Genomic DNA, 27,351 nt, shown 5'->3' with positions numbered 1-27,351 from the left:
CAGGGTGTCGGACCAGCCAGGGTTGGAAATGGGGGCATGAGCACGTGATCATGTAGCCTTCTCCTCGTTGATCGACCAAAGGCGGATCCTGTTGGGATTGAGAGCAGCCTGTCCACCCTGTGCCCTGGCGTGGCGGGGGGACCTTTTGGAATTCTTGACTCTTGAGAAGGTTAAGTTTGAACTGAGGGGAAGGACGGTGGAGTTCTACAATTGATGGGCATTATTCATTATGCACTTTCAAGAACTGGATAACATTGAACATTAGTTGGGGGGGGGATGGGTGGGAGTGTTGGGGGGAGGGGGGTTGTGTGTATTAAGGGTGACTATGGGTGGTCCCTGATTCCTTTTTGTCATTTGTTTATGTAAACATGCGGGCTGATGTTTGGGGTTTGGTGGGAGGATGGGATCGTTGTTATTGTTATGGGGATTGACGTATTTGTTGCTGTTTATTGTTGGTGGGTGTAAATTTGGGAGAAATGTGTAAAAGGAGAATAAAAATATTTTTTAAAACACACAACTTCAAAAATCAGCTTAATCTTAAAGCCACGTTATTCCAACACTCATAAGTACAAATATGATGTATTATAACTATCTCTATTTCCTAACAACTATACTGAAGACTTGTGCTCACAATCTTCTTGTACCCCAAGCCAAGCTGTTCTAGTACAGCTACACTGCTGGCATCTATATTGAAAATTGCCCAAGTATGTGCTGTACACAAAAAACAGGGCAAATCTAACGCTGATTAATTATTGCCCCATCAGTCTACTCTTGATCATCATTAAGTGATGATGGAATGAATCATCACTCCAGGGTACTGTCCTAGGCCCAACCATTTATAAATTACCTCCCTCCATCATAAGGTCAGAAGTGGGGATGTTTGCGGATGACTGCACAATGTTCAGCACCAATCGTGACTTCTCAGATAATGAAGCAGTCTGTGCCCAAATGCAGCAAGACCTGGACAATATCCAGGTTGGGATGAGAAGTGGCAAGTGGACATTTGCGGCAGGCAATGACCATCTCCTACAAGAGAGAATCTTAACCACCGCACCTTGACATTCAATGGCATTACCATCGCTGAATCCCCCCACCACCAACATCCTGGGGGTTTACCATTGATAAGAAACTGAACTGGACTAGCCATATAATAATAATAATCTTTATTAGTGTCACAAGTAGGCTTACATTAAAACTGTAATGAGGTTACTGTCAAAATCCCCATGTCTTATTGGGTACACAGAGGGAATTCAGAATGTCCAATTCTGAATAGGATCTTGCGCTATTTCAGCACTTCATATTGCCATTAAGGAGAATAAATATTATGAGGCCAGCCATGTTCTTCCCTGTACAGCATCTGTATTCACATTCTAGGTGGTAATATGATGGTTCCAATGTGTAACTTTAATGTTCTACTACAATACTTTTGTCTTAATTCATTTGGAAAAATACAAATGTTTAAATATTAAACTGACTGCTTTGTGTGCCAAACACAAAATACGAAGGCTGTTTCCACTTTGGTACACTTGTAACTTATTTTGTTTACTTATATTTTATATCAACTGAGCTTATTTCGCAACAATTGAGATGCATTTGTTGGATGAAACCGTAACAATATAGTGCAAGATGATCTTCTGTTGTAGCGAACTTTAAAGGACAGTGACTGCAGGCTTATCCTTTAGTATGCCAAGACTAAAATACACTAAAGAGGAAGGGAAATTATGCTTTTAGTAGATCATTCCAATATTTCAGATTGACGACAGCAGTTTTGCTATAATAGTATATTAAAGCTAAGTTTCAATTGGTATCAAAACCTTGCTGCATTTCAGATGTGATACAGAAACCACAAGAAGGACCTGGAGAGATGGGAAAGTCTGTAATAATCTCGAAGGAAAATCAAGAAAAAATGAAGGAAATGTTTAAAATCAACCAGTTCAACTTGATGGCAAGTGATATGATAGCACTCAACAGAACTCTGCCTGATGTTAGGTTAGATGGGTAAGTACAATTTTTAGAGGCAAGTTTTTAATGTTTTTCCGCGACTAGTTTTTAAAATTGCATAAATAGGGCTGAAAGGGATGACTGCTTATTTTACAACTATTCATTAAAGCAAATTACAAACTTTTTTTTGTTATAAGACTAATTCTTGCATTGGCATGTATGTAGGACAGTTCTGTTATCACAATTTGATCTTCAACTTTTCTTTAAATCAGTAAATTCCTATTGGGAACATCACTGACCGACTTCTGCTTTCCAATAGAGACAAATTTTGAATTCTTGGCTAATTATCATGAATAATCTAACTAAGAACTAATTTTGCAATCTGAAATAGCTGACAGAAATGATTATTTAAGCATAACAAATACCCTAACTCGTTCCACAAATTACCATATTGCTTTCATGCCAATGATTTCAAGATCATTCCAGCATATGAGTTATACAATGTGCACTAAGGGCAGCACGGTGGCCTAGTGGTTATCACAACTGCCTCACGGCGCTGAGGTCCCAGGTTCGATCCCGGCTCTGGGTCACTGTCCGTGTGGAGTATGCACGTTCTCCCCGTGTCTGCGTGGGTTTCGCCCCCACAACCCAAAAATGTGCAGAGTAGGTGGATTGGCCACGCTAAATTGCCCCTTAATTGGAAAAAATAATTGGCTAATCTAAATTTATTTAAAAAAATATAATGTGCACTTAAAACTCCCTGGGTTATGCAAGTCCTGAGGTCAAAAGGGAAAAACAGCTAGCATAATATACCTTTGCCGTTGTGAGCTGACTGCTTTAATGTGGATGTCAATAGCACAGTAAAATAATTCCATTCTGCTGTAATTCTACCCACTCATTAAATCTTGTTTTCTTTTCAAAATTGAAAGTAGATTTTTGTTTATCCCATGTCGAAAACTTGAATATTTTTCTTTTGCTTCCTATCTATGGGCCTACACAATCTTGTCTATGGTTTATTTAGCTTAACATGAAATCTGTTTAGCTGCATCGTGAAGTCTGCTTCAAAAACTCAGCAAAAATGCTTTTTCTGAAAGACTACCCTACAAGAATGTTCAACCATACAATTTCAGATGTAATGAATGACGTTTTCAAGTTCCAGGCATGTTTATAGCTCAAACAAGGAATTTATTTCAAGAGAGTACTTTCCTTAATAAATCTGGAAAGATGCATCGGTCAAAACTGTACCTTATCTTCACAAAGGAAGACAGGAATAATGTATCGGAAGTTCTGAGAAACATAAGTTTTAGTGAGGAGCTGAAAGAAATTAGTATTAGTAAATAAATGGTTTCGGGGAAATTAATGGGATTGAAGGCGGACAAATCTCCAGCACCTCATAATCTTCATCCCAGAGTGTATGGAACCTTAGTTAGGCCACACTTGGAGTATAGTGTTCAATTCTGGTCACCACACTACCGGAAGGATGTGGAGGTTTTAGAGAGGGTGCAGAAGAGATTTACCAGGATGTTGCCTGGTATGGAGGGCATTAGCTATGAGGAGAGGTTGAATAAACTCTGTTTGTTCTCACTGGAACGAAGGAGGTTGAGGGACAACCTGATGGAGGTCTACAAAATTATGCGGGGCATAGACAGAGTGGATAGTCAGAGACTTTTCCCAGGGTAGAGGAGTTAATTACTAGGGGGCATAGGTTTAAGGTGCGAGGGGCAAGGTTTAGAGGCAAGTTTTTTTGGGTTTTTTTTCCAGAGGGTAGTGGGTTCCTGGAACTCACTGCCGGAGGAGGTGGTGGAGGCAGGTGCGATAGTTACGTTTCAGGGGCATCTTGATAAATACATGAATAGGATGGGAATAGAGGGATATGGACCCCAGAAATGTCAAAGATTTTAGTTTAGACGGGCAGCATGGTCGGCCCTGGCTTGGAGGGCTGAAGGGCCTGTTCCTGTGCTGTACTTTTCTTTGTTCTTTAGGAAGTGGCCCTAAAAATAGTAGATCCATTGGTGGTCATTTTCCAAAACACTTTGTTCCTTCAGATTGGAGGGTAGTTAGTGTAACCCCACTATTCAAAAAGGGAGGCAGAGAGAAAGCAGGGAACTATAGACCAGTTGGCCTAACATCGGTAGTAGGGAAGTTGCTTGAGTCCATTATCGAAGATTTCAATGCACAGCATTTGGACAGCAGTGGTGTAATCAGACAAAGTCAGCATGAATTTATGAAAGAAACATTATGCTTGACAAATCTACTAGAATTTTTTGAAGATGTAGCTCGTAGAGTTGACCAGGGAGAACAAGTGGCTGTGGTTTATTTAGACTTTCAGAAGCTTTTCGACACGGTCTCGCACAGCAGATTACTATGCAGCGATAAAGCGTATGGGATTACGGGTAATGTCTTGAGATGGATAGAAAGCTGGTTAGCAGAAAGGGAGGAAAAAGTTGGAATAAATGGTTCATTTTATGATTGGCAGGCAGTGACTAGCCGGGTAACGCAGGGATCTGTGCTAGGACCCAACTATTCACATATATTAATGATTGGACGAGGGGACTAAATGTATTATCTCCAAATTTGCAGATGATTCAAAGTTGGTGGGCGGGTGAGCTGTGAGGAGGATGCAGAGATGCTTCAGTGGAATTTAGACATGCTGAATGAGAAGGCACATGCATGGTAGATGCAGTATAATGTGGATCAATGTGAAGTTATCTGCTTCAAGTGCAAAAATAGGAAGGAAGATTGTTATCTGAATGGGTGTAAATTGACAGAGGTCGATACTCAGCAAGACCTTGGTGTCCCCATGCATCAGTCACTGAAAATAAGCGCACAGGTACAGAAGGCAGTAAACAAGGCAAATGGTATTATTGACCTTCATAGCAAAAGGATTTGAGTATAGGAATAGAGATACTTTATTGCAATTGTATAGGGCATTGGTGAGGTCACACCAAGAGTTATTGCGTGCAGTTTTGGTGTCCTTATCTGAGGAAGGATGTTCTTGCTATGGAGGGAGTGCAGCAAAGGTTGGTCAGGCTGATTCTTGGGATAGCAGGACTGTCATATGAAGAGAGACTGTCAGTTAAGATTAGTCCAGAACTAGGGGTCATGGTTTGAGGATAAGTAGTAAACCTTTTGGGTCTGAGATGAAGAGTAATTTCTTCATCCAGAGTGTGGTGGATTTGTGGAATTCACTAACACAAAGTAGTTGAGGCTAAAACATTGTGTAATTTCAAGAAGGAATTAGATATAGCTCTTGGGGCTAAAGTGATCAAGGGATATGGGGGTAGGCAGGATCAGTGTATTGAACTTGATGATCAGCCATGATCATAATGAATGGCAGAGCAGGCTCAAAGGCCTGAATGGCCTCCTCCTATTTTCTATGTTTCTATGTCTGACATGACGTCAATGAAGCTATCTCCATTTCCTCATGCACACATGCAAGTTCAGATACTGTAGTTGACCAATATCAGAGTAACTCCATGATTTAAATGTCAGCATTTAATTGGCAAATGGTATTGTTCCCTTGGTGCAGTCTCTGACACACTTATATGAAGTTGCCTGCAGTTTGCCACTGAAAGATGTCTCATCTGTAATTGACACCAATCCCGCTAGCTTGACCACCCTCCTCTCGCTCGCTCGGCTGCCCTCTCCCCCGCTCGCTTGACCACACCCCCATTCTCCCAATTACTCAAGAAATGATATACTGGAAATTATATTCCGTTGCTGGAAGAGGAAATTGCTGCATCGGCTTGCAATCTAATTGCTTGAGAATCCACAATAATTACTAGGCCTCAGCATATTTATCTTAATTTTTAGAACATGATGTCTGTTTAATCATCGATCGATTATTGAACTGTAAATATTTTTACTCTTTCTATAGCTTTTCCAATGTATTTAGTAAACACTGACATTCACGGGTGTTCTGTTCACGAATTCTCGTGATGTGTGAAATGACAAACGCCAAATTTGCGCTTTGTCTGATAATGATGTGGGAAGGTTGAGAGTTCAACATTTCTAAATCGCAGATGAGTAATGTTTTGGGGCTATGAACCGCGATTATGTGTACAAGTACGTTTGCGCAAGTTCACAAATTCATGAAAGAGGGAGTGGCAAACACCTGGAATTGATTGTATTCAAAAATCTACCAAAGCTTTGGGTAAATGTAATGATTTTCAACTAAGTGTGGGAAATGGGATGGGCACAGTCGAGCCCTGTCGATCACAGTGGAGTGGAATCCTAAATTGAGGGAAAAGAAAGACATGCTTTCATTATTATGGCATCAAAGCAAAAGAAACTAAGAAACTGGAGAATGAAATAGTTTCAGTTGTTAGGACATACAACAGGAAGGTCCTAGTTTGGTTTGTCATTTATCCAAAGAATCAGACCGAGTAATGTATGAGTTGTGAAGTCACAAATGTTGTGTTCTTATTGATTAAATGATACTAAAGGTTTTTAAAAACAGCTAACTTGTGCAGATGATATTGAAGTTTGAATAATGTGTTGAATAAAATTTGTTTCTTGTAATTTGCATTTATCTGCTGGTGACAGCTGGTGTTTAGGCTGTATCTGTAGCATTTCATTCAATCCATGGATTTCCATGTTTGGATTACTTTTTAACTTTTTGCCTGTTTCTTTTGGCAAAGGAAAAAATGGTCTTCGTAGCTTTTTTTTACACTATGAAAAGAAAGACTTGCGGTTTTGTGCCTTCTTGTCATATCTTTCAAATATTTCAAAACATTCCATGCACTATGCTAGGGTTTCCCAAACGTTGTGAGCCACGGAACACCTAGTGACCTCAAGAGCATCGGGGAACCCCAAGCAATCTCATAAGGTCAACGTCCTTTTTTAATGCAAAACCGGTGTGATCACAGAAATCGAATGTAAAGCAGTTTTTTCTAGCTACATCTATGCATATATTAGGAATTATGAGGAGCGCAGTTACAAATATAACCAGTTACATGGCCCCTGGAAATAGTACCTACTTTTGGAATGGGTAATCTAGCAAGTTCTCTTAGTTTAAAAAAAAGTCTTGCCTTTTGTTATTTTGAATGGGAGGAGTGAGGCTGGAAAGCTGATACTCATCAGACACGTACACCTTCCCTTTCACCCACACATCTTTTTCTTTCACGCGCGCGCACACACACACACACACACACACACACACACACACACACACTCTCACGCACACACTTGCCCCTTTTTCTCTTGCACTGAGGCCCCTTCTCAGCACTCTACTATCCACACTTGTCCAATCAGAGGCTGATTGGACAAGCATGTCTGCAGCATTTAAAAATGTTCTTGTCTTGTCACCGACCCCCCGGGAAGCTCTCGCAGACTTGGGGTTCATGGACCTCAGTTTGGAACCCCTGCACTATGTAGTAGAGTTCTACACTGGAATGTCAGCCTAGCTGAGCACTGAAGTCCTGAAATGTAGCTTGAACTTTCAATCTTCTGACTTGCAGCAAGAATGGTTGTACCTGAACCAAACTTACAGTTCTTGTCCAGCATATAGCAGGTTCTTCCTGAGACCGCAAATCCATATTTCGCATGTTTTTGCAATACATTTTCTTAATTTGAGAGTGTAAGTCAGGTAAGCATTGTGGTGCTTCAAGCTAGCCTTAAGATTTAAGTCCTCAAACTATCGCCAGTCTTTTCTACTTAGTATATTCTTGTCTATTTTATCCATAGTCTGGCTTATCTACTAGAATTCTGTGTTGGGTGATGAGTAAACCATACTGTAGTAAGCAGCTTCAACCACATAACTAGTTAACCTTTGATTCTCGGGCAATAAAAAGACGAGAATAATTTTAGTCTAACCCTCCTGGAAGAAAGCTGATATAATCAGGCCTGTGAACATTTTACACACCACCTGGTTTTACTTCAAAGCAATTGGCTAATCTGATCACTTCAGTTTTCCACTAAGGTTAGGCTAAAATTCTACCCATAGTTTAACCTATGTTATCATCAAAGTTTAAGTGACTGTTGAATGACCTGTGAATTTGGCTGCTCAGCTTTGACGTTTAAATGTTTTGGGGACGTGTATTTAATTTATGCCAGCTGTAGTTTCCCTAGACAAAATGGATGCAAAACCACTAGGATCAGAGAGACAGATGCATCAACCAATTGCTTAAGAAAGTGATCATGTGACTCTACCTTTTGTTGGTTTAAGAGCAGTCAGTAAAAGTTTGTGAAGAACAATGTAAGGAGACACTAGAGGCTCCTCGGTGTCCCTTGAAAGGTTGATTAATTGTAAATTCTAGTTTGCTGGAAATGTGCAATGCCAGCAATATCTTGCCCATCCCTAGTTGCCCTTGAACGGCGGCAATTTCAATGATGCTGATGCTCCAACGAAGTTGTTAGGTAGGGTTTTAAGATTTTGAGCCAGTGATGGAGCAGCAATATACGACTAAGATAGGATGGTGGGACTTTTTTAAATTTAAAGTACCCAACTCCTTTTTTTCTTTCTCCAGCTAAGGGGCAATTTAGATCAAGCCATGTACCTTGCACATCTCTGGGTTATGGGGATGGGACCCACGCAGACACGGGGAGAATGTGCAAACTCCACACAGCCAGTGGCCTGGAGCCGGGATCCAACCTGAGTCTTCGACGCCATGAGGCAGAAGTGCTAACCATTGCGCCACCATGACACCCACTGAATGGTGTGCAACTCGGAAAGGAACTTGGAAATGACATTGTTCCCACAATATTGCTGCTCGGCATTATTGGTAATAGAGTTCACAGGACAGGGAAGTGCCATTGAAGTAACCTTGGTGAGTTGCTGTCTAGCATTCTCTGGATTCAACATACTGTAAGTATATTACTGGTGGAAAGATTAGGTATTGAATCTAGAGTCACCAATCAAACAAACTGTTCTACCCTTCGGAATGTCAGCCGTGGCTTGTTGGTGTCATTTTAACCTCTCCGCTGGATACTTTGGGATTCAATTCTCGCTCCAGAGGATTGAGTACTTAATCTAGTCTGACTTCAGTGCAGTACAGAACAAGTGCTGTATGGTAGATGGTAACAAAAAATAGTTGTCTTATTGCAGTTGCAACTATCCAGGTGAGTAATGTTGCTCTGTTTACTTGCTATAAGTATAGCAGTCAATAAGGTCTCCTTTCTTAATCCTAATTATGAGTATACTTTCAGAGTCATCAGGTATCTCTCGATACCGCCACAAGGTTCAACCCAAATACCGATCAAAGAGCCAATACACCCAGTTAGTTAGTTCAAAGTCAATGGTATTTATTTACACATAGTAAGATCTACTCATGCACAATAATACTACAAACTAAACTATCTCTATCGCTAACACCTATACTTAATATGGGTGGAGCTAAGAAATAGGAAGGGTGCAGTAACATTGTTGGGACTTTACTACAGGCCTCCCAAAAGTGAGCATGAAGTAGAGGTACAAATATGCAGACAGATTATAGAAAAATGTAGGAGCAATAGGGTGGTTGCGATGGGAGATTTTAACTTCCCCAACATCGAATGGGATTCGTGTAGTGTTGGAGGCGTAGATGGAGCAGAGTTTGTAAGGAGCATCCAGGAGAGTTTTTTAGAGCAGTATGTAAATAGTCCAACTCGGGAAGGGGCCATACTGGATCTGGTATTGGGCAATGATCCCGGCCAGGTGGTTGATGTTTCAGTCGATGATTACTTTGGGAATAGCGATCACAATTCCGTAAGTTTTAGAATACTCATGGACAAGGACAAGAGTGGTCCGAAAGGAAGAGTGCTAAATTGGGGAAAGGCAGAGTATAACAAAATTCGGCAGGAGCTAGGGAATGTGTATTGGGAGCAGCTGTTTAAGGGTAAATCTACATTTGAAATGTGGGAGTCTTTTGAGGAAAGGTTGATTAGAGTACAGGACAGACATGTCCCTGTGAAAATGAGAGATAGAAATGGCAAGATTAGGGAACCATGGATGACGGGTGAAATTGTGAGACTCTAAGATGAAAAAGGAAGCATATGTAAGGTCGAGGCGACTCAAAACTGATGAAGCTTTGGAGGAATATCGGGAAAGTAGGACGAATCTCAAACGCGCAATAGAGAGGGCTAAAAGGGGTCATGAAATATCTTTGGCTAACAGGGTTAAGGAAAATCCCAAAGCCTTTTATTCGTATGTAAGGAGCAAGAGGGTAACTAGGGAAAGGATTGGCCCACTCGAAGCCAAGAGAGGGAATTTATGCGTCGACTCGGAGGAAATGGGTGAGATTCTTAATGAGTACTTTGCATCGGTATTCACAAAGGAGAGGGACAAAACGGATGTTGAGGCTAGGGATGGATGTTTAAATACTCTAGATCCAGTTGTCATACGGAAAGGGGAAGTTTTGGGTATTCTAAAAGACATTAAGGTGGACAAGTCCCCAGGACCGGATGGGATCTATCCCAGGTTACTGAGGGAAACAAGGGTCGAAATAGCTGGGGCCTTAACAGATATCTTTGCAGCATCCTTAAACACGGGTGAGATCCCGGAGGACTGGAGAATTGCTAATGTTGTCCCTTTGTTTAAGAAGGGTAGCAGGGAAAATCCAGGAAATTACAGACCTGTGAGCTTGACATCAGTGGTAGGCAAACTGTTGGAGAAGATACTGAGGGATAGGATCTATTCACATCTGGAAGAAAATAGACTTATCAGTGATAGGCAGCATGGTTTTGTGCAAGGAAGGTCATGTCTTACAAACCTAATAGAATTCTTTGAGGAAGTGACAAAGTTAATTGATGAGGGAAGGGCTGTAGATGTCATGTACATGGACTTTAGTAAGACGTTTGATAAGGTTTCCCATGGCAGGTTGATGGCAAAAGTGAAGTTGTATGGGGTTCAGGGTGTACTAGCTAGATGGATAAAGAACTGGCTGAGCAACAGGAGACAGAGAGTAGTGGTGGAAGGGAGTGTCTCAAAATGGAGAAGGGTGACTAGTGGTGTTCCACAGGGATCCGTGCTCGGACCACTGTTGTTTGTGATCTACATAAATGACCTGGAGGAAGGTACAGGTGGTCTGATTAGCAAGTTTGCAGATGATACTAAGATTGGTGGAGTTGCAGATAGCGAGGAGGACTGTCAGAGAATACAACAAAATATAGATAGATTGGAGAGTTGGGCAGAGAAATGGCAGATGGAGTTCAATCCAGGCAAATGCGATGTGATGCATTTTGGAAGATCAAATTCAAGAGCGGACTATATGGTCAATGGAAGGGTCTTGGGTAAAATTGATGTACAGAGAGATCTGGGAGTTCAGGTCCATTGTACCCTGAAGGTGGTAACGCAGGTTGATAGAGTGGTCAAGAAGGCATACAGCATGCTTGCCTTCATCGGACGGGGTATTGAGCACAAGAGTAGGCAGGTCATGTTACAGTTGTATAGGACTTTGGTTAGGCCACATTTGGAATACTGCGTGCAGTTCTGGTCGCCACATTACCAGAAGGATGTGAATGCTTTGGAGAGGGTGCAGAGGAGGTTCACCAGGATGTTGCCTGGTATGGAGGGTGCTAGCTATGAAGAAAGGTTGAGTAGATTAGGATTGTTTTCGTTGGAAAGACAGAGGTTGAGGGGGGACCTGATTGAGGTATACAAAATTGAGAGGTACGGACAGGGTGGATAGCAACAAGCTTTTTCCGAGAGTGGGGGTGTCAGTTACAAGGGGGTCACGATTTCAAGGTGAGAGGGGGAAAGTTTAAGGGAGATGTGCGTGGAAAAATTTTTACGCAGAGGGTGGTGGGTGCCTGGAACGCTTTACCAGCGGAGGTGGTAGAGGCAGGCACGATAGCATCATTTAAGAGGCATCTAGACAGGTATATGAACGGGCAGCAACAGAGGGAAGTAGGCCTTGGAAAATAGGAGACAGGTTTAGATAAAGGATCTGGATCGGCGCAGGCTGGGAGGGCCGAAGGGCCTGTTCCTGTGTTGTAATTTTCTTTGTTCTTAACTTTGGGTGCCCACTTAGATCAGAGGAACAATGGCCGTTGTTCGGATCTGAGGCTGTTGGGTTCGAAGAGGTAACAGGAATACAGCTAAGGTCGTCCGTCTGGTAGCGGGCGTTGACCTTGAACTTACTTGCTTCTGGTGATGCTAGTGGATGGGTCTCTCCGCTTGAGAGCCGAATCCAAGAGGCTAAATCTTTGTTGGCGGTTCCTTCTTAAGCTTGGAGGGGCTTTGTGTGCTTTAAGGCGGTCCTTGAACTTGGTCCCAATTAATTGGGCAGCTTCTTGATCATTGCCATCGATCTAAACCAATAAAGGGGCGGGTGCCCTGATGGCTGGGCGTGTCTTCGGTGGCCGTTGGCCTTGCTTTGTTTGTGTCTTTTCGTTGGGGTAGTTGTGCCGGACTGTCTGGAACAGTATCAGCTACCTGAGCACTTGTTCTTTGTTTCCCGGAGATGGGCGACCAATATGTAAATCGACTCAGTTTCGATTCCGTCTGCAAACTGCCTTCCAAATATACATTCGGGCTCTGTGCCTGCTTGTTGCTTAGTGTTGTCCATATTTCCCTATAGGCTCTGCGAATGTCCATTTTGTATACTGAAAGTGGCCATCCTAGATGGCTACAGTATTCCACCACAATTAATTTTCTAGTGGCAAAGGACCAGGAGTTAAGTCACACATCAACAGATATTTGATATTGATATGGTTGGTTCAGTTCAGATTCTGGTCAATGCTGGCACTTAAAATGTTGATGTTGAGAAACTGTTTAATGGTGGTAATATTGAAGGTTAAGGTGAAAACCCCACGCTTTTTTTTGCTCAAGATGTTTTTATTGATTTTCATATTTTATGGTACATAGTCCAGCAATTACAGGAAGGTAAATGCTTTCACATTTACAGAGCTCCCTCGGAAAGACGAAGAGAGGCAAACAGAAAGAGAAAATAAGCATTTTAAAACAACAAACTTAATGACTTTACATGTTCCCCCCCCCTGTGGGCCCTATCTGGCCATTCCACCCTGGTTGGGCTCCCAATGTTGGCCCTGGCATGTATCACCCAGCATGCTGGCGTTGCCCCTATTTCTCCCTCTTGTCCTTGAATCCGTCCTCCGCGGCTATGCCGCCTGTATTCAGGGGTCTCCTCTTCCCTGTCTCTTTGCACTTTGTAAGCAATAATCCCTCCTCTGATCACAGCCTTTAGGTTATTGGTAACGTACCCATCTATGGCCTGTGATATTGTTTTGCCAAAGGCCTTTTTGGCATGAAGGGCCGTGTCCAACCTCCATGGGGATGGCATTGGACCCAGCCCATCTCCAACCTTGCATCAATGTAGTGTGGAGTGTGGTCGGAGATTACACTTGCGATTATTCTGCTCTTACCACCCCTGGAAACACCGATTTACCCACTACAAAGATGTCGATCCTGGTAAATACTCTGTGTACCTGTGAGAAGAAGAACTACTTCTCCCCTGGGTGTGTGAACCTCCATGGGTCCACTGACCCCATCTGTTCCATGAACTTGGTTGGTCCCTTCACCATGTTTGATATTTTATCCCCGATTTGGGGCTTCATCTGTCTGTCCATGGGTCCTGTACGTAAAGTCCCCTCCCGTGATGAGTTGGTATGTGTTCACGTTGGGGATTTCTGCCATGGTCTTCTTTATGATTCAGTGTCATCTCAGTTGAGAGTGTACATGTTAACAAGGCCCACTGGTTCCTGTCCCAGGACACCACTAACCATGAGGTACTGTCCCCTTTGGGTCCGTAACTGTCCTCTTCGCTGTAAACACCGTCCTCTTACTGAGCAGTATGGCCACCCCCCTAGCTGTCATCCCGTACATGAATGGTACATCTGTCCCACCCAACCCTTTCTTCACCACAGTCAGTCCTTCTCCCTCGGATGCATTTCTTGGAGGAAGACTATGTCACTCTTCATGCTTTTTAGGTGGGTGAAGAGTCTTTTATTTTTCATTGGGCCATTAAGACCCCTGGTATTCCATGTGTCTATTCTGATGGGGGGGGGGCGCGTTTCTGTACTCCCTCCTGTGGAAGCAGCCATACTTACCTTGTGGATGCACCACAGCAGGGTTTCCCTTTGTCCAGAAGCATCCAAAATGGCTGCCAACTATGTGTACCCCACGTGGGTGAGCCCCTCCACTCCAGTTTCCCTTTGTTTGGGGACCCTCCAAAGTGGCTGTTTGCGATGCCTTTGTTTTTCTTTTCTTGTCATGTGCAAGCTATCATTGCCAGCCTAGAGCCCTCCCCATTGTCCTTTTGCTTTTCCTTCAGATCTGTTTGTCTTGTGTGTGTCCCTCCCCTCGCCCCTGTCATTGTCCTGTTCCCCGACCGGAGATGTGCCTCGGCCCCACCTTTTGCTCGTACCCCCTGGCACTAGCTTTCTCACTAGTGTGGTGGCCCCCCTCCTGGAGTCGGTCTGAACCTCACCTTCGCCTGCTGCATGTATGTTTCCCCATCCTCCTTCTCCTCGCCCTCTCCTGCGCCCGACTGCTCTCGCCCCCTCCTCTGAGCCTTGGCTCACATTCAAACCGAGGCGCCACAGTCCTGCGCCAATAGTCTTTCATAGTGCCAGTATGTCTGCTTCATCGCTAGCTCTGTTGCTGTCTTCCCAGCTTGTGTTTAGGGATTAAATCGTTCCACATCCGCAGGTATAGTGAAGTAATGCTCCCTGCCCTGGAAGGTGACTCAGATCTTGGCTGGGAGCAGCATTCCAAATTTCACCCCGTTTTGTGCAGGGCTGCTTTGGCTGTATTGAATTCCGCCCGGTGCTTGGCCAAGTCGACCCCAATGTCCTGATAAATCCTGACCGGGTGTCCGTTCCAGTTGCAGGACCTTATCTGCCTGGCCCCGTTCAGAATTATTTCCCAGTCTTGGTACCGGTGTAATTTTGCAATTAGCGCCCAAGGCTGTTTCCCGGCTCTGGGCTTTGGCCGGAGTGACCTGTGGGCTCTGTTTATTTTTGGCGACTGGGGAAGCTGCCTCTCCCCACCATGTTTGCTCAGCATTTAGGCCAAATATTCATTGGGGTTCCTGCCCTCGGTTCCCTCTGGTAGGCTCACTGTTTGTAAGTTCTGGCACCGCGATCAATTCTCCTGATCTTCGATCTTTCCCTTTAGCGTCCCTTGAGTAGCCATCAACCTGCTACCTCCGTTCCAGTGCAGCGATCTGGTCGCTCTGAAAAAAAATGAAATGAAAATGAAAGTCGCTTTCACAACACTGCAAGGCTGCTGGACCTTGAGGGGTGTCCCATCCACTATTTACATCAGAAAGAGCATAGCCTCAACGCTTTCACTTCTCACAAACACCCATTCTGTGTCTCTCCGGTGATGACTATGCCCTACAGCTGGGACAACAATGCCAAAGGTAAAGCCCCAGTTTAAATCACAGTTGGGCCTCAGACTCGCTACTGACTGGAGGGCCTTAGTTATTAACTTTAAAACTACATATTCCTGAAATTCCCTTCAGTTATCCATATTTCCTGACCTATAAGCTTCTAAGTCATGCACTTGTGCAGTGACCATTTTAACTTGCATCATGCAAGTTGACCCAAGTTCCATGAATTGGTGCTTTATAATAGCTTCAAAGCTGAATGGTTTTTATCCGAGTAATTTGTGCAAATTGCGTTAGTTAGCATGAAACAACAAGAACTAAAACTTTTAAACTTGTAGCTGTCTAACATAAGACCTTAAGATATAGGAGCAGAATTGGGCCATTCGGCCCATCGGGTCTGCTCTGCCATTCAATCATGGCTGATATTTTTCTCTTCCCCGTTCTCCTGCTTCCGCCCATAACCTCTGATCCCTTATTAATCAAGAACCTATCTGTAGTAATCCACGGGAGGCAGGAGTTCCGTCACCACACCAATATTTATTTACAATAACGATATTACAGGAGCAGCTACAAACAGTGCTGCTAGACTTGAGACTGGCTCACAAAGCCTACACAGGTGATTATATGGGCCCCCTCAATGAGCTATCATTGAGGGAGCTCATACTCCAATTGGCCAACCAATAAAGCCAATTGGAGTTCATTACACTATCTATCTCTGTCTTAAAGACACTCCATGATTTGGCCTCCACAGCCTTCTGCAGCAAAGAGTTTCACAGATTCACCACCCTCTGGCTGAAGAAATTCTCCTCATCTCTGTTTTAAAGGATCGTCCCTTTAGTCTGAGATTGTGCCCTTGGGTTCTAATTTTCCCTACGAATGGAATATCCTCTCCACGTCCACTGTATCTAGGCCTCTCGGTATTCTGTAAGATCCCCTCATCCTTCTAAACTCCAACGAGTACAGACCCAGAATCCTCAACCGCTTCTCATATGACAAACTCTTCACTCGAGGGATCATTCTTGTGAACCTCCTCTGGACCCTTTCCAAGACCAGCACATCCTTCCTTGGATACGGGGCCCAAAACTGCCCACAAAATGCTCCAAATGGGGTCTAAACAGAAGTACATCACTGCTCTTGTATTCTAGCCCTCTCGACATGTATACTAACATTGCATTTTCCTTCCTAACTGCCGACTGAATCTGCACGTTAACATTAAGAGAATCGTGATTAAGGACTCCTAAGTCCCTTTGTGCTTCTGATTTCCTAAGCATTTCCCCATTTAGAAAATAGTTTATGCCTCCATTCCTCCTTTCGAAGTGCATAACCTAACATTTTTCCACATTGTAATCCATCTGCCACTTCATTACCCACCCTCCTAGCCTGTCCAAGTCCTTCTGCAGCCCACCTGCTTCCTTAATACTATCTGTCCCCCTAAATAGCTTTGTATCATCTGCAAACTTAGCAACAGTGCCTTCAGTTCCATCTTCCAGATCATTAACATATAAGTGCTGTGTGTTAATTTAGGTGCTTTTGATATCAAATGAATCAATTACTAGACACGGTCAAGATTTGTAAGTTAATTAGCTAAGAAAATGAACAATAATTTACTGATACTCAAATACAATGCTGCAAGAATTACATCACAACCATTTGCATATTTACAAAAGGAAAATGGCTATTGGAATATATTGACATACACAAGTATTGCTATGCAAGCACTCGCCTAAACTCATTCAAGTTATTCAAAAATAATACACTGTTTAGAGTTTCTTTATATTAATCTAAATGGCTTTTCAAATACCTATTTTGGAAACGAATTGCGAATATAAATGTATACTATCTATTTCACAGTTCATTTTGTCGTGGAGAGTTCCAGTTTGTTTTATTTTCAGAGATTACTTTTACTGAAGGAATTTTCATGTAGTTTTGTCATCTGCATTCAATTTAAGTGTACTAAATTACAAATTGTTGTATGTTAACTTTTCCCAGTGATGAGTTAAAAGAATAGGCTTGGAGATGTTAAAATGATGCAACAATGTTACAGCTTGCAGAAATGTGATGAAGAAAAACATCTGGTCGAGAATGAGTAATATGAAATGTGTCATGTTATGACCCTGGGCCAACCCCAACAGTTGCTAGGATACCGGATGGAAACCCCAATATTTGATTTAATTTGTAAGACTAAGGAAAGGATACTTTGTTCCAGTAGGGATTCCATGCACAAATAGGGATATGGTGCATTAAAACAAACTTTATTACTAACCGTGTAAAACTAACTTTAACATCGTGTTGAAAATAGCTTATAATTACCAGTTAAACAATGCTTAACAATGAAATGAAACACTAATTCCTAACTGCTATCTTTATCCCCTCTCCATCTCGGGTCAAAATCCACTTTTAAATACAGTTAACAGATCCAGAAGTACTTGCTACACAGAGATGTCTTGGATAAACTGGTTTGAGCGAAAGAGATCCTTCAGGAATGGCTTTCAGATTCTTTCTGTGTCAAACCACTGTTTAACCTGCCAGCACTTTTCAGAAATTACTCTTCTGTTACTTGTCATAGATTGCCATAGAATTTACAGTGCAGAAGGAGGCAATTCGGTCCATCAAGTCTGCACCGGCTCTTGGAAAGAGCCCCCACTTGAGCCCACACCTTCACCCTATCCCCGTAAACCAGTAACCCCACCTAACCTGCACATCTTTGGACTGTGGGAGGAAACTGGAGCACCCGGAGGAAAACCCCGCAGACACTGGGAGAACGTGCAGATTCCGCACAGACAGTGACCCAGGCAGGGAATCGAACCTGGGACCCTGGAGCTCTGAAGAAACTGCTACGGTGCTGCCCTTAACCTGTTCACAGGCAAAATCTTTTTTAACTAAATTGCTTTGAGAGATCTGCTTGTCTGTCCTCAGACAAATCTTTAACTGACTAAACTGCTAATCTGTTCACATACAGATCTAAACTGTGCTCCAAAACTCGATATAGTATAGGATCTTATAGAAACATAGAATTATGAAGGGAATCGATGAGATAGAAACAGGGAGGTTGCTTTCACTGGCAGGTGAAACACGAACTAGGGGGCATAGCTCAGAATAGGGCAAAGAAGATTTAGGACTGAGTTTAGGAGGAACTTCTTCACCCAAAGAGTTGTGAATCTGTGGAATTCTCAGTGAAACAGTTGAGGCTACCTCATTGAATGTTTTTAAGACAAAGATAGATTTTTGAACAGCAGAGGAATTGGGGGTTATGGTGAGCGGCTGGGTAAGGTGAACTGAGTCCACAAAAAGATCAGCCATGATCTTATTGAATGGCAGAGCAGGCTCAAAGGGCCAGATGGCATACTCCTGCTACTCGTTCTTATACCTGACTACTTCAACCCCAAACTAAAAGCTGTTTTCTTTTGTTCATACTCTCGCTCTCCCCCTTTGCTCTCTCAATAATAATCTTTATTAGTGTCACAAGTAGACTTGCCTTAACACTGCAATTAAGTTACTGTGAAAAGCCCCTAGTCGCCACACTCTGGCACCTGTTCGGGTGCACGAAGGGAGAATTCAGAATTTCCAATTCACCTAACAAGCGTGTCTTTCAGAACTTGTGGGATGAAGCCGGAGCACCCGGAGGAAACCCACGCAGACACAGGAAAAACATGCAGACTCCGCACAGACAGTGACCAAGCTGGGAATTGAACCTGGGTCCATAGCATCGTGAAGCAACAGTGCTAGCCACCGTGCTACCGTGCCAACCATCCTGAGTGCCCTTCCCCCTTGCAACCTTCTCACTCACGCGGTTTGGAAGCCAGCGTTATTAGAAATCCAGCAGTAAACCAATAATGGCCACATCTTCTACATCTGACCATATTCACAAAACCAGCTAACGTAAATTGGCCACAAAGTTTAAAAATCTACGGCTCAAGGACAAAGGATATTTTAATCTTATATATTCTTTTTTTTGTTATTGAACTATAACATCCCTTATTTCTGTTATCTGTATATGTAAGTTGATGCTATTTTATATTTTTTCTTTTGAACTTCGTGATAAATTTTGACTTGAAAGCTTTGTTTGAATGACTTGTTGCTCACAGCTTCAATAGTTAAATGAATGTGTGTTTGTAAAAGGCATATCTTTGTGAAAAATAAAGTTAAAATCTTTGTTGTTGTGATTAGCCGAGGACATTCATACCAAAGCTGGTCAAAACAGATGTAAGATTAAATAGACATTTGTGACGTTTTGCTTGACTTAACTTTGGAGTGAGGAAGAATCTTCACTTAGCAGTTACTTTAATTTGGTACACTCCAAAGATTAGGTGGATTAAATGTCATTTGTGCAATAGACATTCTTGCACTGAATGTTTTTCCCGCTCTCCCCACTCCATGTTTATGTATGATACAGTTTATATATAACTCATTTTTTTAAAAAAAAGTAATTTAACTTAACAATTTTAAATATTTCAATTATATGATAAGATGCGTGTGTTTAAATGGGTCAAGTGTTATTTTTTCCACAAAGTGACCAAGAGTTGTGACTTTTTTATTAAGAATGATATTGTTTTTTTTCTAATAAGGACCACATGTACGCTCATCTTGTAATAGAGTCCACTTATTATTTTAAAGACAATTATACGATTTTTAAAAATAATTTAAGAATTTGAAGCCTGTATGAACTACTTGAAAATTGTTTCCTGCAGGGGTGTTGTTATGCTGGCATGTTTACAGTGTGTTTCTTTTGTTTCTGATATGTTTCAACAATTGGTGATATAATTTGTATGCAAGATAATTTGAGTACGTTTTGTGCACCAAAGCTGGAAACACGTGCATTTTTGCTGACTATATGTTTCTGCCATTCAGCCATTTGCGAAACGCTGAAGTGTCCAGCAAGGATTTATGTTAACTCTGGTATATGCAAAGCACGTGGTTTGCACATTACCCATGTTTTTTTCCCTTTTAGATGTAAAACAAAAGTATATCCAGATGGCCTACCAAAGACAAGTGTGGTGATAGTGTTTCACAATGAAGCATGGAGCACTCTGCTACGTACTGTGCATAGTGTGATAAACCGGTCGCCGCGACATTTATTAGAAGAGATTATCCTGGTGGATGATGCCAGTGAGAGAGGTAAGATAACATTTCCATATAGTAAGGGAAGTAGCTGAGAAATGTTAAGATTTCTAAAAGGAGTTGGTGGAGGATGGGATTGTTGCTATGGGGATTGACATTATATTCATTACTGCTTCCTGTTTATTGTTGGTGGGTGCAAATTTGGGAGAAAATGTGAAAAAGGAGGAAAATAAAGATATTGTTTTAAAAGGTTTCCAAATGTATCAGTGGGTGGCATTGTAGCACAGTGGATAGCACTGTTGTTTCCCAGCTTTGGTCACTGACGAGTCTGCATGCTCTCCCCGTGTCTGTGTGGGTTTCTTCTGGGTGCTTCAGTTTCCTCCCACAAGTCCCTGAAGACACGCTGTTAGGTGATCTGGACATTCTGAATTCTCCCTCTGTACCCGAAAAGGCGCCGGAATATGGCGACTATGGACTTTCACAGTGACATTGCAGTTTTTTTTATAAATGTTTTTTTATTAGTTTTTTGGACAAAGTATATTTACCGTTATGTACACAGAATAAGAAATATATATAGATATAATATATTTATAGAGAGAGAGAGATATGTAGAGAGAGAGAGAGAGATATGTAGAGAGAGAGAGAGAGATATGTAGAGAGAGAGAGAGATATGTAGAGAGAGAGAGAGATATGTAGAGAGAGAGAGAGATATGTAGAGAGAGAGAGATTGTGTAGAGAGAGAGAGATATGTAGAGAGAGAGAGAGATATGTAGAGAGAGAGAGAGATATGTAGAGAGAGAGAGAGATATGTAGAGAGAGAGAGATATGTAGAGAGAGAGAGATATGTAGAGAGAGAGAGAGATATGTAGAGAGAGAGAGAGATATGTAGAGAGAGAGAGAGAGATATGTAGAGAGAGAGAGAGATATGTGTAGAGAGAGAGAGATATGTGGAGAGAGAGAGAGATATGTAGAGAGAGAGAGAGAGATATGTAGAGAGAGAGAGATATGTAGAGAGAGAGAGAGATATGTAGAGAGAGAGAGATATGTAGAGAGAGAGAGAGATATGTAGAGAGAGAGAGAGATATGTAGAGAGAGAGAGAGATATGTAGAGAGAGAGAGAGATATGTAGAGAGAGAGAGAGATATGTAGAGAGAGAGAGAGATATGTAGAGAGAGAGAGATATGTAGAGAGAGAGAGATATGTAGAGAGAGAGAGAGAGATATGTAGAGAGAGAGAGAGATATGTAGAGAGAGAGAGATATGTAGAGAGAGAGAGAGATATGTAGAGAGAGAGAGATATGTGGAGAGAGAGAGAGAGATATGTAGAGGTAGAGAGAGAGATGTAGAGAGATATGTAGAGAGAGAGAGATATGTAGAGAGATATGTAGAGAGAGAGAGATATGTAGAGAGAGAGAGAGATATGTAGAGAGAGAGAGAGATATGTAGAGAGAGAGAGATATGTAGAGAGAGAGAGAGAGAGATATGTAGAGAGAGAGAGAGAGAGATATGTAGAGAGAGAGAGAGATATGTAGAGAGAGAGAGAGAGAGAGATATGGAGAGAGAGAGATATGTAGAGGTAGAGAGAGAGAGATGTAGAGAGATATGTAGAGAGAGAGAGATATGTAGAGAGATATGTAGAGAGAGAGAGAGATATGTAGAGAGAGAGAGAGAGATATGTAGACAGAGAGAGAGAGATATGTAGAGAGAGAGAGAGATATGTAGAGAGAGAGATATGTAGAGAGAGAGAGATATGTAGAGAGATATGTAGAGAGAGAGAGAGATATGTAGAGAGAGAGAGAGATATGTAGAGAGAGAGAGATATGTAGAGAGAGAGAGAGAGATATGTAGAGAGAGAGAGAGAGATGTAGAGAGAGAGAGAGATATGTAGAGAGAGAGAGAGATATGTAGAGAGAGAGAGAGATGTAGAGAGAGAGAGAGATATGTAGAGAGAGAGAGATATGTAGAGAGAGAGAGATATGTAGAGAGAGAGAGATATGTAGAGAGAGAGAGATATGTAGAGAGAGAGAGATATGTAGAGAGAGAGAGAGATATGTAGAGAGAGAGAGAGATATGTAGAGAGAGAGAGAGATATGTAGAGAGAGAGAGAGATATGTAGAGAGAGAGAGATATGTAGAGAGAGAGAGAGAGATATGTAGAGAGAGAGAGAGAGATATGTAGAGAGAGAGAGAGATATGTAGAGAGAGAGAGAGATATGTAGAGAGAGAGAGAGATATGTAGAGAGAGAGAGAGATATGTAGAGAGAGAGAGAGATATGTAGAGAGAGAGAGAGATATGTAGAGAGAGAGAGAGATATGTAGAGAGAGAGAGAGATATGTAGAGAGAGAGAGAGATATGTAGAGAGAGAGAGAGATATGTAGAGAGAGAGAGAGATATGTAGAGAGAGAGAGAGATATGTAGAGAGAGAGATATGTAGAGAGAGAGAGAGAGATATGTAGAGAGAGAGAGAGAGATATGTAGAGAGAGAGAGAGATATGTAGAGAGAGAGAGAGAGATATGTAGAGAGAGAGAGAGATATGTAGAGAGAGAGAGAGAGATATGTAGAGAGAGAGATATGTAGAGAGAGAGAGAGAGATATGTAGAGAGAGAGAGAGATATGTAGAGAGAGAGAGAGATATGTAGAGAGAGAGAGAGAGATATGTAGAGAGAGAGAGAGATATGTAGAGAGAGAGAGAGATATGTAGAGAGAGAGAGAGAGATATGTAGAGAGAGAGAGAGAGATATGTAGAGAGAGAGAGAGAGATATGTAGAGAGAGAGAGAGATATGTAGAGGTAGAGAGATATGTAGAGGTAGAGAGATATGTAGAGAGAGAGAGATATGTAGAGAGATATGTAGAGAGAGAGAGAGATATGTAGAGAGAGAGAGAGATATGTAGAGAGAGAGAGAGAGATATGTAGAGAGAGAGAGAGAGATATGTAGAGAGAGAGAGAGAGAGAGATATGTAGAGGTAGAGAGAGAGATGTAGAGAGATATGTAGAGAGAGAGAGATATGTAGAGAGATATGTAGAGAGAGAGAGAGAGATATGTAGAGAGAGAGAGAGAGATATGTAGAGAGAGAGAGAGAGATGTAGAGAGAGAGAGAGAGATATGTAGAGAGAGAGATATGTAGAGAGAGAGAGAGAGAGAGAGATGTGTAGAGACAGAGAGAGACCCAAACATAACAAAAAAAAATTAATAATAAAAAACAAAATAAAAAGTAAAATAAAATAACTGGGAGGGTATTGTGCACCAGCTCAACAGCAGCAACTCTGTACAAGTGGCAAAATGATTTACAACACATTAGTAGGCAACTGTTTGTGGAGGGGGGGTGGAGACTGGGGAGGTAAATATACATTTGGGTGCCGGAGAAACAATTACAGTGGGCAATACTCGAATCGGTTTGGTGTTGTCACTTGCTTCTCCCGGACGGATCTCGCTGCCGTTGTCGTCTCACGCTCACCTCCGCTTCAGCCGTTCCTCTCGTCTGTTCGCCTGTATTCTCCTTGTTCCCTGTTCCTGGAGATGCCAAGTTTGTTATCATATGACATGCCCTCCTTCCGACTGTCATTTCTCTGCCCCCCCCCCCACTTCGCTAGTTTTCCTCTCTTGTTCCCTGTCCCATCCCCCCCCCCCCCCCCCCCCCCCACTCCTGTGGTTCGCCTTTCTTTCCTCTTAGGTTTAGCTGTTCTTCCCCCCCCTCCATATCTCTCCCTTTCATGCTTTGGCTACTTTCCTCTGATTCTTGGCTGCCTGGCTATTCGCCTGCTTGTTCGTTGGCCACAAACAGGTCCCAGAACAATTGGGTGAATGGCTCCCACGTTCTATGGAAGCCGTCGTCTGACCCTTGGATGGTGAATTTGAGAGCGATTCCAAGAGGTCGGACAGCCAGTCTGCAGCTTTGGGTGGTGCTGCTGACCGCCAGCCAAACAGGATTCTACGGTGGCCGATCAGGGAGGCAAAGGCAAGGGCGTCCACCCTCTCCAAGAATAGATCTGGCTGGTTTGAATCCCTGAAGGCCGCCACTTTCAGGAATGGCTCCACCCTCATCCCCACCACTTTGGACATTGCCTCGAAGAAGGCTGTCCAGTACCCCGCAAGCCTGGGGTAAGATCAGAACATGTGGGCGTGGTTGGCCGGGCCTCCTTGGCACCATTCACATCTATCCTCCACCTCGGAAGAACCTACTCTTACGGGTTCTTGTTAAGTGGGCTCTATGTACCGCTTTTAGCTGTGTCAGGCTGAGCCTTGCACTCGTGGAGGTGGTGTTGACCCTGTGCAGTACTTCGCTCCAGAGTTCCCACCCTATTTCAATCCCCAGGTCCTCCTCCCATTTCTTTCTTGTTGCGTCCACTACGGTGTCAGCCCCCTCTACCAGTCGGTCATACATGTCGCAACAGCTTCCTTTATCTAGTACGCTTGCGTCCAGTAGCTCTTCCAGTAATGTCTGTCGTGGCGGTTGTGGGTACGTCCTTGTCTCCTTTCATAGGAAGTTTTTGAGTTGTAGATACCTTAGCTTGTTCCCCCTGGCTAGCTGGAATTTCTCTGTCAGTTTGTCTATTGTTGCGATCCTACCGTCCGTGTATAGGTCCCTGACTGTTGGTGTCCTCTGTCCTGTCCCCACCTTTTGAAGGTGGTGTCAGTCAGCGCTGGTGTGAACCTATGGTTGTTGCAGATGGGAGCTTTGTCTGACATTTTAGTCGGGCCAAATTGCTGCCGTAGTTGGTTCCGGGATTGAATGGTGGCTATCACCACCGGGCTGCTGGAGTGTTTTTTGGGTGGGGATGGGAGTACTGCGTGGCGAGGGCCCCGAGGGAGGTCCCAATGTAGGAGGCCTGTTCCGCGCGCACCCACTCGGCTTCTGGCTCCTTGATCCATCCCCGTATTCCACCCCCCCATACGAATGCCATGATTAGTTTGAAAAAGGCCTTGGGGATGTAGATCGGAATAGATCTAAGTAGGAAGAGGTACCTAGGCAGTACGTTCATTTTGATCGACTGGACTCTCCCCGTGAGGGAGAGTGGGAGTGTGTTCCATCTTTGCAGGTCCTTTTTTTTACTTCCTCCGTCAGACTGGCGAGATTCTATTTGTGGATCCCTTTCCAGTCTTGGATCCCCAGGTCGCGGAATTTGTGTCGGGCTTGTTTAAACGGCAGTCCTGTTAGTGCTGCGCGCCCCCCCCCCCCCCCCTTACTTGTGGGTGTACCGGGAAGATCTCGCTTTTGCTCATGTTGAGTTTGTAGCCCGAGAAGGCGCCAAACTCTTTCAGGAGCGTGATGATTCCGTCCATGCTGCTTTGTGGGCCCGAAATGTAAAGGAGCAGGTCATCTGCATAGAGTGAGACTCAGTGCTCCCTGCCGCCCCTTCGGACCCCCCTCCAGCTTTTTGCTGCCCTGAGCGCGATTGCTAGTGGTTCGATCGCTAGAGCGAGCAGCAGCGGGGACAGTGGGCATCCTTGTCTGGTGCCCCTGTGCAGCTGGAAGTATCGGGAGTTGGTGTTGTTGGTCTGTACGCTCGCCATGGGAGCGTTGTATAGGAGTTTTACCCAGGAGGTGAACTCTGTTCCAAGCCCGAACCACTCTTGTACCTCTGAGGTATTTCTATTCGACTCTGTCGTCTAGGGAGACAATCACTTCTGGTGTTCTTTCCCCGGAAAGGGTCACTATTACATTCAGCAGGCGCCTGAATTTCGAGGTAAGCTGTCTACCTTTGACAAAGCCCGTCTGGTTGTCTGCGACCACCTCTGGTGTGCAGTCTTCTAACCTTTTGGCTAGGATTTTGGCCAATATTTTGGCATCTGCATTCAGCAGTGAGATGGGTCTGTATGACCCACATTCCGTTGGGTCTTTGTCTTTCTTAGGTATCAGCGAGATTGAGGCCTGTGCTAACGTGGGTGGCAGTGTGCCCCTAGCTAGCGAGTCTGTGAACATCTCCTGCAGGTGCAGGGCCAGTGCTGTCGCAAATTTTTTGTAGAAGTCCGCCGACATTGCAGTGTTAATGTAAGCCTACTTGTGGCACTAATAAAGATTATAAGATTATTATAAGAGTAAAAATTTGGAAAGGAAGTGAACAAATAAAATGCTTCCAGAGCAGGGGTTCTACTGTTTAAATTTTAGCAATTACACCAGTTGAAACAAAATGTCCTTGGTGAGGAAGACGGGTTTTATGTCACACATAATAGCAGTTCACCAATAATATTTTGTACCATGAGGCTAAATTTCACTTGCTTTGGTTTTATTTCCCGATTGCAATAAAGCAAAGTCAAAAGTGTATTTTTTTGATTATTTCATGGGATGTGGGCATTACAGGCACAGTTGGTATTTGTTGCCCATCCCTAATTGCCCTTGCTTGGCAATTTCAGAGGTTTAAGAGTCAACCACAATGCTATGGATCTGGAGTCACATGTAGACCAGACCAGTGACCAACATCATAATTCTACGTTTGTTAATTGAAATTGAATTCCACCAGCTGCTGTGATGGGATTTAAATCCATATCCCCAGAGCATTAACCTGGGTCTCTGGATTACTAGTCCAGTGACATTACCGCTATGCCATCAAATCCCCATGCTAGCCTTGTAGATATAACAAAATATTAGCGAAGTGTTAAAGGATTTGTTTGCACAAATAAGCAATGATTGCCCATCCAGTATAGAATTTCATAGAATTTACAGTGCAGAAGAAGGCTATTCAGCCCATCGAGTCTGCAACGGCTCTTGGAAAGAGCACCCTCCCAGAACCTTTGCATCTTCATCTCTGATAGATCCCAAATTTTCCTTAACTAACCTTTTGCCATTAATATATTGATAAAACATCTTTAAGTTTTCTTTAACTTTAATAGAACAACAGAGAAATGGACGACAATACAAAAAATCAATATTAGACCAGGAAACACATTGTAGTAAAATTAAGTTGCTAAACAAGTTATATAAATTTGCACATATTGCCAGCAAAAGAATGTAAATCTAAAATTTCAATTCTGGCAAAAGATCTACAACCTGATATGCTAATTTTATTTCTCTCTCCACAAATGTTGCCTGGCCTGTCAAGTGTTTCTCGCCCTTTCAGCTTTTTCAGATTTACAACACCTGCAG

At 43.0% G+C, this 27,351-nt stretch overlaps 1 protein-coding gene across 3 annotated transcripts in view; it reads left to right on the top strand.

The window, feature by feature from the left end:
* The window catches only part of galnt1 (UDP-N-acetyl-alpha-D-galactosamine:polypeptide N-acetylgalactosaminyltransferase 1), a 226,755-nt gene that overhangs the window by 101,754 nt on the left and 97,650 nt on the right, over positions 1-27,351 (top strand). For all 3 annotated transcript variants that reach the window (XM_038797662.1, XM_038797661.1, XM_038797663.1), the window contains exons 3-4: positions 1,830-1,998; positions 20,158-20,324. In XM_038797662.1, the coding sequence (XP_038653590.1) occupies positions 1,830-1,998; positions 20,158-20,324 (336 nt within the window). The remainder of the gene's footprint in view (positions 1-1,829; positions 1,999-20,157; positions 20,325-27,351) is intronic.

This window comes from Scyliorhinus canicula, chromosome 5 (genome assembly GCF_902713615.1).
Source record: "Scyliorhinus canicula chromosome 5, sScyCan1.1, whole genome shotgun sequence".
In the NCBI taxonomy this organism is placed as follows: Eukaryota; Metazoa; Chordata; class Chondrichthyes; order Carcharhiniformes; family Scyliorhinidae; genus Scyliorhinus; species Scyliorhinus canicula.
Note: the sequence above shows the minus strand (reverse complement) of the source record. Positions and strands in the feature narration are given on the sequence as shown.